Source organism: Saccopteryx bilineata, chromosome 2 (genome assembly GCF_036850765.1).
Source record: "Saccopteryx bilineata isolate mSacBil1 chromosome 2, mSacBil1_pri_phased_curated, whole genome shotgun sequence".
Classification (NCBI taxonomy): domain Eukaryota; kingdom Metazoa; phylum Chordata; class Mammalia; order Chiroptera; family Emballonuridae; genus Saccopteryx; species Saccopteryx bilineata.
This window is the reverse complement of record NC_089491.1, coordinates 369996614-370012755: the sequence shown is the minus strand read 5'-3', so window position 1 is coordinate 370012755 and position 16142 is coordinate 369996614. Positions and strand designations below refer to the sequence as shown.

The following is a 16142-nucleotide window of genomic DNA, read 5'->3' as shown; positions in this document are numbered from 1 at the left end:
CCGCTTGAGCATGGGCTCATCTGGCTTGAGTGCAGGGTCACTGGCTTGAATGTGGGATCATAGACTTGAGCCCAAAGGTTGCTGGCTTAAAACCCAAAGGTTGCTGGCTTAAAGCCAAAGGTCGCTGGTTTGAGACCAAGGTTGCTGGCTTGAACAAGGGGTCACTTGCTCTGCTGTAATCCCTGGTCAAGGCATATATGAGAAAGCAATCAATGAATAACTAAGGTGCTGCATCTAAGACTTGATGCTTCTCATATCTCTCCCTTCCTGTCTGTCTGCCCCTATCTGTACCACCTCTCTCTGTCTCTGTCACACAAAAAAATTAAAAAAAGACCAAATGTAGGCTACCAAAATGGTAGCTTTGCAAAAGAGAAAAAAATATTGGTAGGAAAGGGATAGGGGGTTATTTAAATTTACTCTTAGATATATCTTGGTCTAATACATATCCTAAGAAAAATTCTAAAACCTGGGGACCTGAATGATATTGGTTTCTTCAGAATACCTCTAATGGAAAAATTTCTAGAACTGTATAAAATATAATTGACAAAAACAAAACAAAACTGTTTTAACATCATTCTTAGTGGGCATTTTCTTTCTCAAAAGATCAGCCTATCAAACCTTCCACAGATACAGTATTTCAAAGGTACTTATTTATTCTCAAAGTTCATCATCTGAATTCTGAAGTTTCAAAATGGTTACCTGTAATGTGTTTAGTAAATGGTGGACAAGCTGAGACACTTTGCTGATAAGATGGTTCTGATTAAGAGGCACCATTCGGCAAGCTTGGACAAGAAGAGCACAGACATCCTACCAAAAACAAACAAACAAAAAAAACACAACGACCGATTAGTCAAGTGAAGACCGCTCCCCTGGCCCACTACCAAAATCTAAACTAAAATAAAACAGGTAAATAGGAAAATAAAAGTGAATGTTAACACTCATAATGGGGACAGATGATATTTGAGGCAGAAAGTAGGAAGTGACAGCACAAAAATAGGATGTGCTACAAAAGAGAAAAAAGAATCAACACAGTTTTTGTCAGGCTATAGACTCCGGAGTCTCTACATATGCAGAGGCAGTATAACTAAATAACCAAAGAAAGGCTTCCATGATATAAAAGTACACACTGAAGATAATACCAAAAAGCAGCAAACCAGATTTTCAATGCCACTGGGAAAATCAGAAATTACACTTGTATAAATTTAATGTAAAATTAGGGAATTCTAAAAATAAATAAATAAAATAAATGAACTATTCATTTATCCATTGATGTATATTGAATAAAAAGGTTCTGAGAACCTACTATGTGCCAGGTAGTATGCTAGGTCTTTGTGTTCCACAGGTAAACAAACATATTTCTGAACCCCAGAGGCTCACAATCTAATGAGGGGGAAGAAATACTCACAAATATTTAGAGTAAACTAAGTGCTGGAAGAACTAAATACAAACTCTAGGGAAATGGAAACTAGGGAGGTCCTGTGGAAGTGATTTTTAAGTAGACTCTAGAATGATTGGAAGGATGAGTAAATATCTGCAGACAGACAAGGCGCGGAAAGACACTGCAAGCAAAGGGAATTGGGCGCAAAGACTAGGAATACTAGTGGAAGTAACACCAATAGGTGCTTGAGGAACAGTAAGTTGTAAATGACTGCAATCAGGGCACCAAGGGAGGAATTATAGTACAGGAAACTGGAAACACACATACTTTGGGTGCAAAATATCAAACTATACAAATAAAACAAAAGTCCCCAACTATTCCCTTAATTCCACTCTACTTCCTAGTAATACAAACTTTTATTTTGTTGTAAACTCTTTGTATCTGTAAATGTATATAAATGTTTAAACCTCCCTAACTTCTATTGGTCTCATACTCTATGGATTGTTCTGTAACTTACTTTGACCATTTACCAATATGTATTGAAGATCTTCCCAAATCAAAGTTTCACTTTTCCTATCAGTTGTTCTTGTTGTTTTTCCCACTAAAGAAAAGATAACTCTGGTAGCAGAGCAAGAAATGGTTTGAAGAAGGGCTGGACTGGAGTCAGGCAATATATTAGAGCAGAGAAGTGTAACAGTTCAAGGAAGAGTCACTTGGTCTGAGGGCTTAGCAATGGGTATACAGAGGGGACGGACGGAGACATGTTTATGAGATAGATTGCAAAGAATTCGGATTGGATAAGATCTGGAAGGAAATAAAGTACAAGAACCAGTTAGTGCCTGTGTGACTTGGAAGACTGTGCATGTCTGTGTGCGACAGGTTGGGGACAGTGTGTGTCTAGACATAACGACTCATTTTTAGGAACTGTCACATTTGAGGTGCTTGTGAGCACCAGAAGGCAGTCTATAATTGAGTCAAGAGTTCAGGCCCAATGTGTGTGAATAACTCAAAGTACTTCTAAAGAGGTGGCAGAGGACAGAGCTAGCTTGAAGAAATATTCAATAGAAAAAGGCAGGGACTTTGTGACAGATTTAGGTTCCAATTCTAGCTCTGCCTTTGCCAGCAATATAACACTGGCTTTTTATAAGCCTCAGTGTTTTTATTACTAAAATCGACCTAATATAACACTCATGCTCTAAAGTTCCTGGAACCATGCACGGAAAAGCGATCCGTGTACCCCGTGCTCAATAAATAGCAGCAGTGAATTTTATATACAATTCTGGATGCAGGGGGTGGAGCGGCAGAGAAGCGGGAACGGAAAGGTGGAATCTGAGATGACATCTGCCTTTGTCTCAGAGCAGAAGTCATCAAGTTGGATTTTGAAAGGTGCAAGTGTGTCAAGTGCTGCAGGATCTTCAACAGATCGCAGAGAATGTGCCATGGCAGGAAGGCGCAAACCAGCCTGAAATTAAAAAGTTTGAAGCGGGTTGAGAAAAGCCTGGAGAGGCAGGTGGGAGATACCAGTGGGGGTCCCTGAGGGGTGGGGTCGGGACCAGAAGATGCTTTTGGAGCCGTCTCCGCCCGGCACCCCGCCTACCTCCGGGGCCACGCCGCCGACCTCGCTGTAGTTCTCGGAGATGAGCTGGTCTAAAATCAGGTGGATTTCGCTGCGGGAGGAGCTGCTGTCGTCCGGGCGCAGGGCGCAGAGCTTGGCTGACAGGCGGCGGAACCCAGTGCCTTGCTCTCGGGGTAGCTCCGGGGGTGCCTCTCGTGGCGGAACGCCCAGCGGGGAGCTAGCGACTTGCACGGTCGCCATCTTTCTTACGTAAAGCAACCAGGGAAATACTTCCGGGGCATTTCTTACTCCGCGCTCCTGCTCCGGAAATACTATACGTACTGTCTTTGGCCCAGAATCCGATCAGATATGGTTCCAATATATTGGGGAACAATTCCTGAGACTAGTGCCCTGTAGATACCCTTCAGAAATTAGCTTGGAGACTCTTCCTCGCCCATCTCTCCCTGAGGGCTAACTGAGACTCTGACCTCCAAGAAAGTTTGTTCCTGAGCAGAGTGGACATTCCTGTTTAGTACCAGATTTGGGGAGGGACTGTTGTGGATGGCTGTGGCAGAAACTACTAGTTCTTCATTCCTCTGTACATCGTATTAAAGCCCCTGATTTTTTTTCCCCAGGCACAAAAGCAACCTGAATAAAAGTTGCAATCTCCAGTATTCCTTGCAGCTGTCTATGAATTCTGGGGGTCTTGAGACACCTCACTAACAAGAAATGTAATTTGGGAGTTCAAACAGAATTATGTAAAATACAACCTGCTTAAGGGTGGTGACCTGGTTGAGATCGGACACCCCCAAGATTTCTTGAAATCTTAAAAGTAAAATGCTTTGAAAAGAAAATTGCCATTTAAAAAACTGAACTGTTTTCAGTCACCCAAGAGGTGAAGCCTTGAAATTTACATCTGGGCAGCCTCCGAAAACCTTTGCGTTAGGCAAATATAAAGCAAATTCTCACCCATGGCTCTGAAGGAAAACCTCAAAATCACCAGATGTATATGTTTTATCCTGAGAAGAAAGCACTTTTGTTTAGCAATGAAAATTAGGCATATGCTCTAGAAGAGATAATTCTCTGAAAACTTTGGGCTTCTTTAGGGAGAAATATTTATTTTTTGTTTGTAGATATCATGCTTGTAGGTGATTGTTTATTTGGGGGATATGTGCATGATTGTGTTACGTATGTGTATGTATTTGTGATATTTAAGCATTTGCCCAAAGAAAATCAGGAGCTGAAACCCAGTCACTGATTTTTTTAGTCTGAAGTTCTCCTAAACCAGAGTCACGGATGAGGTCAGCATGTGAGTTTTTATTCAGGAATGAACAGGTAAGAGAGAAGAATCAATACAAATATGTGCTATTGAGTTGGCTATTGCAAGGGGCGAGTGACTGCTCAATCCTTAGGACTTTCTGAGAAGCCTATTCGAATGCTCTCAGAATGCCCCTCTTGAGGAATGGAAGGGGTAACCACATATCTGTAAGTCTTTGACTTCTATTGTCAAGTGTTGCCCCATCAAGCATGAGTTCTCTAGTGCTTTTGAGTTGAGCATGCATGAGTATGTGATGGTTCCTGCAGGAGTCGCTTATTGTATAGTCAAGAAGCCCCGAGGCAAAAGTGAGAGGTGTGGAGTGGTAGGGTACAAGTTTATCCTGTGCTAAGCCAGTAGATGCCTCAGATAAACTGATTGTAGCAATACTTACAATAGGAGTGTGCGATGAAGAATATTCGAAACAGTGCATAAGAGATTCCAACACATTGGGCTAGAAAAATGTGAAGCCTAGTTGTAACCATAGTGGGGATGGCATGAAAGACTGTGGAAAGGATTTGATTTGGCATGGCTAATCTTAGTTTGTTTGGGATTATAGTTAAGACCCTGCCACTTATCTGCTGTATGACTTTGAATAAATTACTTAATTGCTCCAAACCTCAGTGTCCTTATATGTAAAATTGGTAATGATAAGAAGCATAATGACAAAGCTGTTTTAAGTATAAATTAGATAATGCTTGGGGAAACTGTGAAAAAAGTCTTTGTTGTATAGCAAGTACTCAACAAATGTCATCTATCCCCTGCCTTCTCCTTCTGCTCCTCCTTATTACCCCTGCCCAAATAACTCAAGCAGTGTGAGTACTTTTAACAATGCTGATTTATTTAAAGAAGCAGATTTTTTGTCCCCGCCGTATCCCTTGTAATCTCCATTTACAGGCCCCCATTTTCATCTATCTTCCTGGTCAAGGAGATCCAAACAGCCATATCTTTGAAGACAGGAACTCCAGGAAATGGTGAGCAATTATGAGAAGGATGACCCTTAAGATAAGTCTTCATCTGAGAAATGGACAAAAAATTATGCATGAGACCTACTGTTTTGGGGATCTGAATGCACTTAATACAATTGAGAAGCGATAGTTTCCAATTCTGGAAATCATTAAGTACTTGCAAGGACTGGTAAGGACAAAAACATCCAAGGATTGTGGGTGGGTTGGACAAATAGTACATTCTGGACACAAGTGGGTTATTTTTCAAGTATATCTTCTGTTGTATTTAATTTAAAATAAAACAACAACTTAATTTAAAATAAAAACTAAATCAGTAGCTTTTAATAAGTTAAAAAATTTAATGGCTACTGAAAATAAAGAAGCTATCAATTATGTGAGGACCCTGAAATATTTTTAGAGAAAAGGGGTTTTTATAAGTCAATATAGCAATGAGCATTAAAGGCTTAAGATGTGCATATTCTTTGGTCATTAATTATACTTCTTAGAATTTATCACTAAAAGTAATAAAGGCATGTGCACTAATTTAATACTCACTTTAGCCATATTAGTAAAATAAATAATAACTACATTTAATTTGTATGAATGGAGGTTGCTGGGTATATGAACATGTATGATGAATTTCTGTAAGGCTATTAAAGTTGATGGTATAGAAGCATCCATGTTGATACTAAAAGTTTACTAGCTATTGCAAAGTGAAATAATCAAGAAATCAAAAGATTATCTTATTTTTATATAAGCATCATATATTTTTTTGTGTGTTTAAAGTATTCACCAAAGTATTAAGTAGACATCATTTTGGGATTGTGGGTGATATTTATCTTTTTTTTGATCAAATAGTCTAATTTCTCTCCAGGATATGCTGGGTACTTAAATTATTTTAAAGATTTGGAAACCACTATCTTGTGCCTGACCTGTGGTGGCGCAGTGGATAAGGCGTTGACCTGGAATGCTGAGGTCGCTGTTTTGAAACCACTGTATTGTGACAGATGCTTCTCCCCGCCCCCCTTTTTGGAATGGTGGGTGAAGAGGGAGAGACCACAAAGAGACAACCTTTGGTCCCATCCATTTCTGGAAAGTCCCATCAAGACTAAGTGTCCAGCCTGCCTGGCTGGACAAGTCTGAGGCAGCAAGAAAGGTCTTGCTGTTTTTACCTGTCCTTAGTCTGCAGCACAGACGTGGCCACACCCATTGCTGGCACAGCGCTCCCCTGCATCACAGTCCCAGTCGGCGCTGCAGAGTTCAATGCAGGCGCCTAGATTAGAACAGACAAGGATGAGTACCATTGTGCTTTAAGTCAGGTGTGTTGGTCAAATAAGTTTGTAAATATGATATATAGGTTTGCTCGCTTACACTTTGCTTTAGGTGTGGGGGACAGGCTGTAAGCAGGCAGGGTTGTTAGAACCTAAGGCTTAGTTTTATGACTAAGCCTTTCCCACCCTAAGTGACTTTGTATCAGAGACTTCCATGTTTGTATATTGGATTAAAGGTATTGATTTCTGATAGATACGTGAATTCCAAACTGCCCTCTTGATGTTCCGCTTATCTGTCAGACCTCACCCTTACTGGACTATTGACCCTGAGACAGAGGAATTCCAAAAAGTTGACAACCCGCCCCAAGGAGGGGCTCCGGACACACCAGGACTTTTGATTCAATACCCACATGCTCGAAGCCCCCCAAGGAAGAGCATTCCGGACATACCAGGACTTTTGCCTCAGTATCCCCTCAGGCTCTCCCAAACACTATATAACTCGCCCCTAGTCTGTAACCGGTGCTCTTCTCCCCCAGGAGAAGTGCCCGGCAGGGTTCCTTTCTTCCTTTCAATAAAGCCTGTTACTCTGGTCTTTCGGACTCCCATGGATTCCAACATTTGGTGCCGAAACCCGGGACAGGGTACTAACTGCCTGGACGATCCCTCTTTGCCGTCCAAACTTACAACCAGGGAAGCAATGGGCAGCGGCAGCTCGTCCCGGGCTTACTCCCTGATTCTGTTTGGACGTGTAATTGCGGGTTGATTGGCCGGCAGTCTAACCCTGTCCTGAACCCCTGCTGGACCAGAAAGGTAAGGAGTTTCTCCCTTCCCCTTCCCCGGTTGGCCTCTAAATTTCTCTCTAAAAATACCCCTTTCTGGTCGGACGGTTTTCTCTGATACGCCTCACGTTTTGAGGGGTTTGACTCAGTCTCAGTGGACTGCACGGAAGACTAGGCTCCTAGCCAAACCTCTCCACTCTCTCGGACTTCTCGTCCTCGGAGCTCCCTGACAGGTGGTGACGACCTCTATCAGGGACAACTCCCCCACACGGAGATTCTCTCCTCTTGAGACAGTGACAAAAGGCGGGGACACCCCCTCTTGCTCACCTGTCTCCACTTTGGGCTCTTCAGAGTCTAAGCCTTCCGACCAGACACCTCTAGGATGTCTCATAAAAAACCTCACCAAACTCGGTCTCTCAGACCTCAAACCAAAGAAATTAATCTTCTTCTCTAACACGGCATGGCCTCAGTACAGACTAGACAATGACTCCCATTGGCCTGAAAACAGGACATTCGATTATAATATCCTAAGAGATCTTGACAATTTCTGCCACCGGACGGGGAGGGCATCAGAAGTTCCTTACGTGCAGGCTTTCTTCTCTCTTCTCTCCTGTCCTTAATTTCTGTACTTTCTGTTCTACACGCAGGCCGTTTTTGGCCAAAGAAACCTCACCTAACACCTCTGCTCCTAATCTTTCCTTCTCCGCGGACTCCCAAACTCTCTCCTCCTGCCTGACCCCAGGGGCACCCCTCTCTCGGGACCCCTCTCTACTCCCTCAGCAAATCTTTTTGCTGGAGTCTCTTCCCTCCAGAAAGCCTCTTTCCTTCACTAAATCCTGTTTTCTCATTCATCAGTCTCTCTTTCCCTCCCCTGCTGGCCAGGGGCCTCTCCCTTCTCCACTGTGTTCTTCGTCACCTCCCCCCTCCTTAGAAGCTGTGGCTCTGGCTGCAGTGCCTGTCTCATCTCTGACCTCTCTTCCCTCCTTACAAACTGCAGTTCTGTCTCCTCTCCGACCCCTCCTCCTTCCTTACAAACTGTGACTGTGCCTCTTTCCTCCTTGCCCTCTCCTCTCTCCTCAGAGCTCTAAATCCTTTTGACTCCTCTGACCACGTGGCGCCACACCAATACTTTAACCTCCTTCTCTCCTCCTGCAGATTCTGACTTTCCTTCTTTCCATCCAGCTGCTCACACTGTCCATCCGTCTGCTTTCTCTCTTCCTCCCCTCTTTGCTGGCAACTCCCTGGCTCCTTTGCTGGCCATCTCGAAAAACTTAAAAAACAGAATTGTATATTAAGCTATGTGAGTACGTAATCTGTCTTGTCTCTTTGTTTGTCAGAAAATATCTCTAGTATAATTTGAATTGAAACAACTAAAGCGCGCTCATTTAAATTTCTTAATTCATAATATGTGAAGTCTTTGTTTAATGTGTAACTGTGTCTGTTTCTAAGGCCTTAAACCAGTAATTACCCACCTCATAAACCAGGTTTTCTCATCCCCACGGACTCTCCCTGCAATACCCCCATCTTTCCTGTTCGAAAACCTTCAGGAGCTTATCACCTCTGACAAGCCTTATACCTAATCAATGAGGCAGTAATTCCCCTCCATCCAGTGGTCCCTAATCTCTACAAGTTACTGTCACACATTTTCTCAAACACCACTCACTTCAGGGTTCTAGACCTCAAGAATGCCTTCTTTTACCATTCCTCTACACCCTGACTCTTACTTTCTGTTTGCCTTTACCCAGACACTAATGCAGCCCAGCAATTTACCTGGATTGTCTTACCCCAGGGAATCAAAAACAGCCCACACCTGTTTCGGCAGGCACTAGCTCAGGATTTAGCAGCATGCAATCTCAAAACTAGTACTTTCTTACAATATGTAGATAACCTACTCCTCTGCAGCCCCTCCCTGCCTGCCTCAAGGAGACTCACCACCACCCTTCTTAACTTCCTCACTATGAAGTGTTATCCTGTCTTCTCTGCTAAGGCTCAACTTTATTCTCAGTCCCTAGACTATCTAGGCATTACTTTAACCCCCACCACCTGAAGTCTCACCCTAGATCAAACTCAGACCCTCCACAGTCTCCAACCACCTACCACAACAAATCAAATATTTTCTTTCCTCAGTCTAATAGGCTTCTTTAAACACTGAAATCCCAATTTTGCTCTCTTAGTCAAGCCCCTCAGTGAGATCTTCTGAGCATGGCTTTTAAGGTCTATAATGACCAAGGAAGTAACAGAAAAGGCAAATAAGGCCCAAAAGAAGTCAGGAAATACCAACTTTTGGCTCCAGCGCCCTAAGGGGTTTCACAGCATTCTACCAGGGCCCTGCTCCAGAGTGGAAAGAAAGGTCACTGAACTGAAGCCTGCCAGGCTTCCCGGCCCCACCGGTTGACACACCTGTGCTGTGGAAAGAGGGACATGAGAAGGTAAGCTGCCCCCTTGCTCCATGGAGGGAGGGTTCAGTCACTTCTAGCCCTGCTCCAGCTACCTGTGACCTGACCTTGCACAGCGTGCTGGGAATTGCCACTGAAGGCCCAAGGACATCGTTCACGAGCCTAAGGTATTTCTTCCAAGTAGCAGATAAACTGATCTCATTTCTTGTAAACACAAGGGCCATCTACTATGCCTTGCTTGAATATTTAAGTTTTATTTATCCCTCAAAGATCTCTACTGTGGGTATTGACAGTCTGATTTTATTGCTTTATTTAATGTTTAGTATCTCCTTTGTTCCTCTTATCTCAATGCCCCATGCCTATTATAGGCTGGGACCTGCTGGTAATTCCAGCTAGAAGCAGTGGTCACTAGGACTTAAACTCTAACTACAAAGTGTAGAAATGTAACACCCTTTCCCTAAGTACCTGCAGGTTTTATAGGTCACTCAGCAAACTGTTCAAACACTGTCCAAGAGGCACTTCCAGCATTACATCACCCAAGGACTGACTTTCACATGGATAGGTCCACACACCATGATCCTGACAACTCCCACTGCTGCTAAAATAGAAAAACGGAATGCCTTACTCCAATCACAAACCTGAAGCTGGTTGGTCTATGTATGGCAAATATATGAAAAAACTACGGACTCTTTTAGTCAGGCTTTGGGAAAAGGGAAACTAGGTTAAAAAGAAAGTCAACTTGATTGTCACTAGAGGTTAAAATTTTTTAAATACCGAGAAAAAAAGAATTTGTACAGTCAGAAAACTGGTTTTCAAAGAATGTTTAATCAGTCACCCTAGCTAACAATCCTCTACCCTCCCCACTTATTAGGATGTCTCTTTCCTCCACCCTGACCATCTGGAGCTCAGAAACAGAAACAAAACCGACCTCTTGTCCTTCTATTCTCTATTCACCTCTCAGCCTGCCTCACCAAATCAGGAACTTTCTACTTGTGTGGGACCAACACCTATCTGCGTCTCCATACTAATTAGACAAAAACCTGTACCCTAATCTATCTCACCCTAAATATCAACCTAATCCCACCCTATGAGCCTCTTCCAGTTCCTAATACACTATCCATCAATGTAAGGACAAAACAAGCTATACAGGTAATTTCTCTTCTTATTGCTTTAGAAATCTCTACAAAAGTAGACCTAGGGACAAGGGGACTAGCCACACTGCCCTGTCTTATTCCTATTTACTCTCTCTCTCTCTCTCTGAAGCCCAGCGAATTCATAAACATGGAATCAGTGGTTTCACACAAACTGGGCATCTTACTATTGCCTTTCATTAGTTCACTCACTCTCCTATTTACTTTTCTAACTTTTAAACCCTGCCTCTTACATTTGTTTACTAGTTTCTTACAGAACTGCATGCAGACCTTCGCCAATCAGACCACTGGAAAATCTACCTAACCCTACACATCAACCCTGAAACCTGCCCTCATGAAACAGAAAAATCTGAAACCCTATATCAGCAAACCTCCTATATTCTATCTTTCAACCTCTACAGGTCCCCAAACCCTAAAGCTCTCCTGTATCCCTGAAGAACTAGGAGAATGAATAGCATTCACTTCTTAATGCGTTTCAGTCTTTTTACCCTTCACATAGTAAAAGGACAAGACCGCTGGGTCTTCTTGGAGCCTACAAACGGACATGAAACATTTCTTTTAACTCAAGCTAACTGCTCTCTCCAGGTCTGCCAGGAAAAATTATCTCTAACTTTACCATGGAAAAACTTTCACACACACACCCCTATACAACCTTCCTTATCTCTGCATTGCTAATCTCCAAATACCTGCCTCTTTCTTTATTAAGTTTCTACAGGCCGGGATGAGAGAAATCTCTAGGATTACCTACAATCAAATGCTCCTACACTCCTATTCCCCAGTACCCCAAGGAGAACTTCACGAGGGAAATATCAAATAGGTAGGGATGACAGCAGGAAGAAGCCGCCCCTCAGCCCAAGAAGTTCCCTCCTGAATGTTCTCCAAACCCTCTTCCTCTTTACCACACATATTCAGTCCTTCTAAAAACTTACACCAACAAGTGGCCTGTCTCTTAAAATCTCCACATTTCCTCCCATTTGAGAGGAACCAGACCAGCACGTCTCATGAGGCTCATCCAGGAGACCATGCATCACCATGTCACTCTGTCCACTCGGCACTAGCAGCAAGCAACTAACAATTATTACCTCGCAAAATTTTTTTTTACTTCCTCACTCAGGTTTTCAGAAACATCGCCTGGTTCAGACCTCACAGCATGAAAATTGATGACCTCTTTAACTGGATGAGGGACTTGGCTTGACAAGGTTCCCTTCTCGAGTTCTCTCCAGAAGAAGAAATAATTTTATATTGTTTCTCCTCTTTCTCCTCATCACCCCTTACCATATATTATAAAATTAATAACTGCCTTTCTTTTATATGTAACCACAGAGTCGAGAAATGATAGATACGTGAATTCCAAACTGCCCTCTTGATGTTCCGCTTATCTGTCAGACCTCACCCTTACTGGACTATTGACCCTGAGACAGAGGAATTCCAAAAAGTTGACAACCCGCCCCAAGGAGGGGCTCCGGACACACCAGGACTTTTGATTCAACACCCACATGCTCGAAGCCCCCCAAGGAAGAGCATTCCGGACATACCAGGACTTTTGCCTCAGTATCCCCTTAGGCTCTCCCAAACACTATATAATTCGCCCCTAGTCTGTAACCGGTGCTCTTCTCCCCCAGGAGAAGTGCCCGGCAGGGTTCCTTTCTTCCTTTCAATAAAGCCTGTTACTCTGGTCTTTCGGACTCCCATGGATTCCAACAATTTCTACACTATAAAATGGGGCAGACCAGGAGCTTGCTCTGTCTCGGTTCCTGAGATTTGCATTAGAGGAGAGAGTAGAGAAAGGAAAGCAGACTAAGGACAGGTAAAATGCCACGTGGAAGAGAGGAGAAGTAGCCAAGATGGCGGAGTGCTGAAGGAGAAGCTAGTTTGTGCAGAGAGAAGGAGATGGGGAACAGAGGTGAATAAGGCTGGTGAGGTACAAAACTTGGATTCAAGGAAACTCGGATAAGTCAGTGGCTTGGGAGCCCAGAATGGAAAGGGAAGTGTTTTCCCACTGTGTGTATTTCTTCCCTGCCAGGTGCAAGCTAGGATAAAGATGATGGCCCACCAGTTCTTGGCTCCGTTGTTTCAAATGTGAACCTGCATGGGCCAGGCAGGTGTGATGGTGGCTGTGGCAACTGTCTTTACAAGGTGCTAGCAAGGCCAGTCCATGTTTAAGGAGCCAGTTTCACTTTTTCTCTTTTAGTTCAATAAACAATGTAATTTAAATGACTTGCAGAATAATATTAACCTCTTATATATTTCAGATAAAAACAATACATTCACATAATCCCAATAAAGCAAGGCCTACTTTAGCAAAGCTGTGTAAGAAGGGAGCGTGGTCGGATGTGTACAATGTACTTGCAGATCTCAGGGAAAATCAGTATTATCCCTCCGTGTTTCTATTAGCTGTTGTTGATTTATGATGAGAGGGTTAAAGACTTCTTGTCCCTGTTATGGTAATTTGGTCACTCATTGTATCTGTTGATATCTTACTCTGTATAAAGCATAGAGGTGATTCAGGAAATACAAAGATGTGAAATAAGATTAAGACCTTCAAGCAGCTTAGAGTCTAACAAAGGAACTAAGACATGTTTAAAGTGCTAAGAAAAATTAAAAAAAGCAGTGTGACAAGTGTCCTGAGAGGTGTATCCAAAGGACTAACAAGCCTCAGAAGAGAGAAGATATTACATCCAATTTGATTAATCAGAAAAGGTAAGTCTTGAAGTACTGGAATTTTTTTTTAAATACAGGAATTTTTTTTAAAGGCAGAATTGATGGAGACAGCAGAGTGTTGTGAGAAAAGAATCACTAGCAGAAATTCACAAACAGAAAATGCAACACTATTTGGACTAGGGAAGGGTGTGTGAGGTGCCTCGGGTACAAAATTTATGGAGGCACTTGCACAATCCTGAGAATGAGTACTTCCTTAAATTTTGTGCCTTAGGCGCCTCATCTCTCACTCTCCACCCTGAAATACAAGAAATATGAGAGGAGTGGCAAATGGGAGGCTGGATAAGTAAATACTAGGAAACAGGTCAAAGTTAAGCAGAAGAAGTAGGCAGGGGACAAAGTTACAGAGAGCAGATCTTGAGTATCTGAGTTTAGATTTCATCTGGCAGACCAAGAGAGAGACATGATTGCTGTTTACTTATGAAGGTTATTCCAGTGTCAGAGTACAGAAGGAAGCAGGATTCAACAAGCAATCCAACTTCAGGGGGATGGGGCTGGGGGCAGGGAGAGCTGCTGAGAAGCTCTTGCACTGGCTCAAGCATGGAGTAATCAGGACTGGAAGTACAGTGTGGAAATAGGGGGGAAGTGGGAAGGAAGGAACACAACAAGAAACAATTTCAAAGAACAGGTGGTATTTGGCAACCAGTTGAATGTAGGGGGAGGAGAGCAAAGAAGAAAGAGGGGTAAGCATTGAATCCAACAGTCTTTAGGGGAAGAAAGAGTGAAGGTAATCCAGGAAAGAAGAAAGTTTGGGGACTGCTGGAGTGGCAAAAAATATCAGATGCTGCAGAGGTTGAAGACTTTGGCTATTGAGGAGAGTCAATAGATTTGTCAACAGGACCCAGGAGAGACGTTACAGCAGAGGGATGGGGGCAGCAATGGAGATGATAGTCAGTTTTCAAAGGGATAAGGGATAAAGTATGGAGAATTTAGGGCACAGAATTAAGATTACTTCTTTGAGAGTGTTGATGGTGAAAGGAAAGAAGAGATTGGGGTGATTAATGTTTGACATAATTAAGAAAATATTTTCTCTAGAGCAGTGGTAGTCAACCTGGTCCCTACTGCCCACTAGTGGGCGTTCCAGCTTTCATGGTGGGTGGTAGAGGAGCAACCAAAGTATAAATAAAAAGATAGATTTAAGTATAGTAAGTTGTTTTATAAAGATTTATTCTGCCAAACTTAGCAAAAATCCGACATAAAGTTCTTGGTAAGTAATTATTATTATATGCTTTAACTTGCTGTAACTCTGCTTTATAAATTTTATAAAGTAAAGTTACTTCCCTACTTTATAAATCACCATTACTGTGGAACTGGTGGGCGGTTAGAAAATTTTACTTCTAACAGAGATACAAAAGTGGGTGGTAGGTATTAAAAGGTTGACTACCCCTGCTCTAGACAATCCAATTTATTTATAGCAAGAAACAAAGAAACTAGTAGTAGAGATGCTGGGAAGAAGGGAGATGGCTGATGAGGGGAAGGAGAGGAGTGGAGGAGCTGATAGAGGGGTGACCCAGGGAAAGGAAGAGGAGGCAGAAGAAGAGAGATTCTGTAGTCAAGGTGGTTCCCTGCAATGACTCTTTGACTAGAACACTTATCCTCCTCTTCTCACCCTCCTCCTGCACACACTGGGCCCTGATGTCCTATTTTCTGGCTTCCTTATTCAAGAAGGACAAGGCTGCCTTTTTCCAGGACTCACCTAAGAGACTGAATGGTATCACTGCAGCCTGATGCTCCTGTACCTCTAGGTTGAGGGTGATGAGGGTCACAAGGAGGAGGAAGCCCATCGCCTTCATGGTGCTGTTGGAAGTCTTTGGTAAGAATGCAGCTGCGGGGCTGAAAACAGTTGAAATTTATGCTCATCCACCCACTGGGCTGAAATGCAAGGCAAGGGGTGGGACTAGGAACTGTGGGAGCCAAACCCTGCCCAGAAACGGATATTCCTCCAGAACACACACCACATCTACCCTGGATTATGCCACGCTGTTCCCTAAACAAGTCTCAGAGCCAACAGGACACCCTTCTCTGATTGACAAATAAAATTTCTGAACCAGAAAAGACACAAGTGATTGAGAAAGCGAGTGGAGGATGGGCACTGACTTTTATTACGTGCTTTCATTGACACATTCATCTTCAGCACAATTATTAAATGTCTTCTCTGGGCCAGACACAGGCTGGGCATGAGAAATATGTCCTTATAGAAATCACAGCCTAGGAAGTGGATGCTAGCTAGTGAGCGTGCAGCCCGCTTTTGCACTTTTCCTCCTCCCTGTTCTTTTTTGTTGTTGTTGTTGTTTTATAAGTGTAAACTTTCATTCTTTTTTCTTTCTTTCCTTTTTCTTTTCTTTTTTTTTTAGCTTTTATCACCTTCTGGCATACATTTATTTATTCATATATTGCTTGTCTAAATTTATCTTTATTTATTTTTAATAGAATTTATTGGGGGTGACATTGGTTAACAAGATTATGCAGGTTTCAGGTACACGATTCTACACCACACCTTCTGTACACAATACTGTGTTCACCACCCTAAGTGAAGTTTCTGCCCATCACCATTTATTCCCCTTATACCCTCCTCCACCTCCCCCAACCAATCACCACATTGTTGCTCATGTCCATGATATTTTTTAAAATT

The 16142-nt window shown here is 42.8% G+C and overlaps 1 protein-coding gene and 1 long non-coding RNA gene across 2 annotated transcripts in view; both read right to left on the bottom strand.

Annotated features, from left to right (window-relative positions):
- HEATR6 (HEAT repeat containing 6) overlaps positions 1-3197 on the bottom strand; it is a 37454-nt gene extending 34257 nt beyond the window's left edge. The window contains exons 1-2 of the mRNA XM_066263385.1: positions 2976-3197; positions 700-807 (exon numbers count right to left, since the gene is read on the bottom strand). Coding sequence (XP_066119482.1) covers positions 700-807; positions 2976-3194 — 327 coding nt within the window. The 5' untranslated portion in view covers positions 3195-3197. The remainder of the gene's footprint in view (positions 1-699; positions 808-2975) is intronic.
- A 1871-nt stretch (positions 3198-5068) lies between these two features.
- On the bottom strand, positions 5069-15389 carry LOC136323547 (uncharacterized). Its single transcript, XR_010728985.1, has 3 exons — positions 15207-15389; positions 6368-6468; positions 5069-5265 (listed from the first exon to the last, which is right to left on the bottom strand). It is a non-coding gene; the product is annotated as an uncharacterized lncRNA (long non-coding RNA).
- Between the last annotated feature and the right edge of the window lie 753 nt (positions 15390-16142).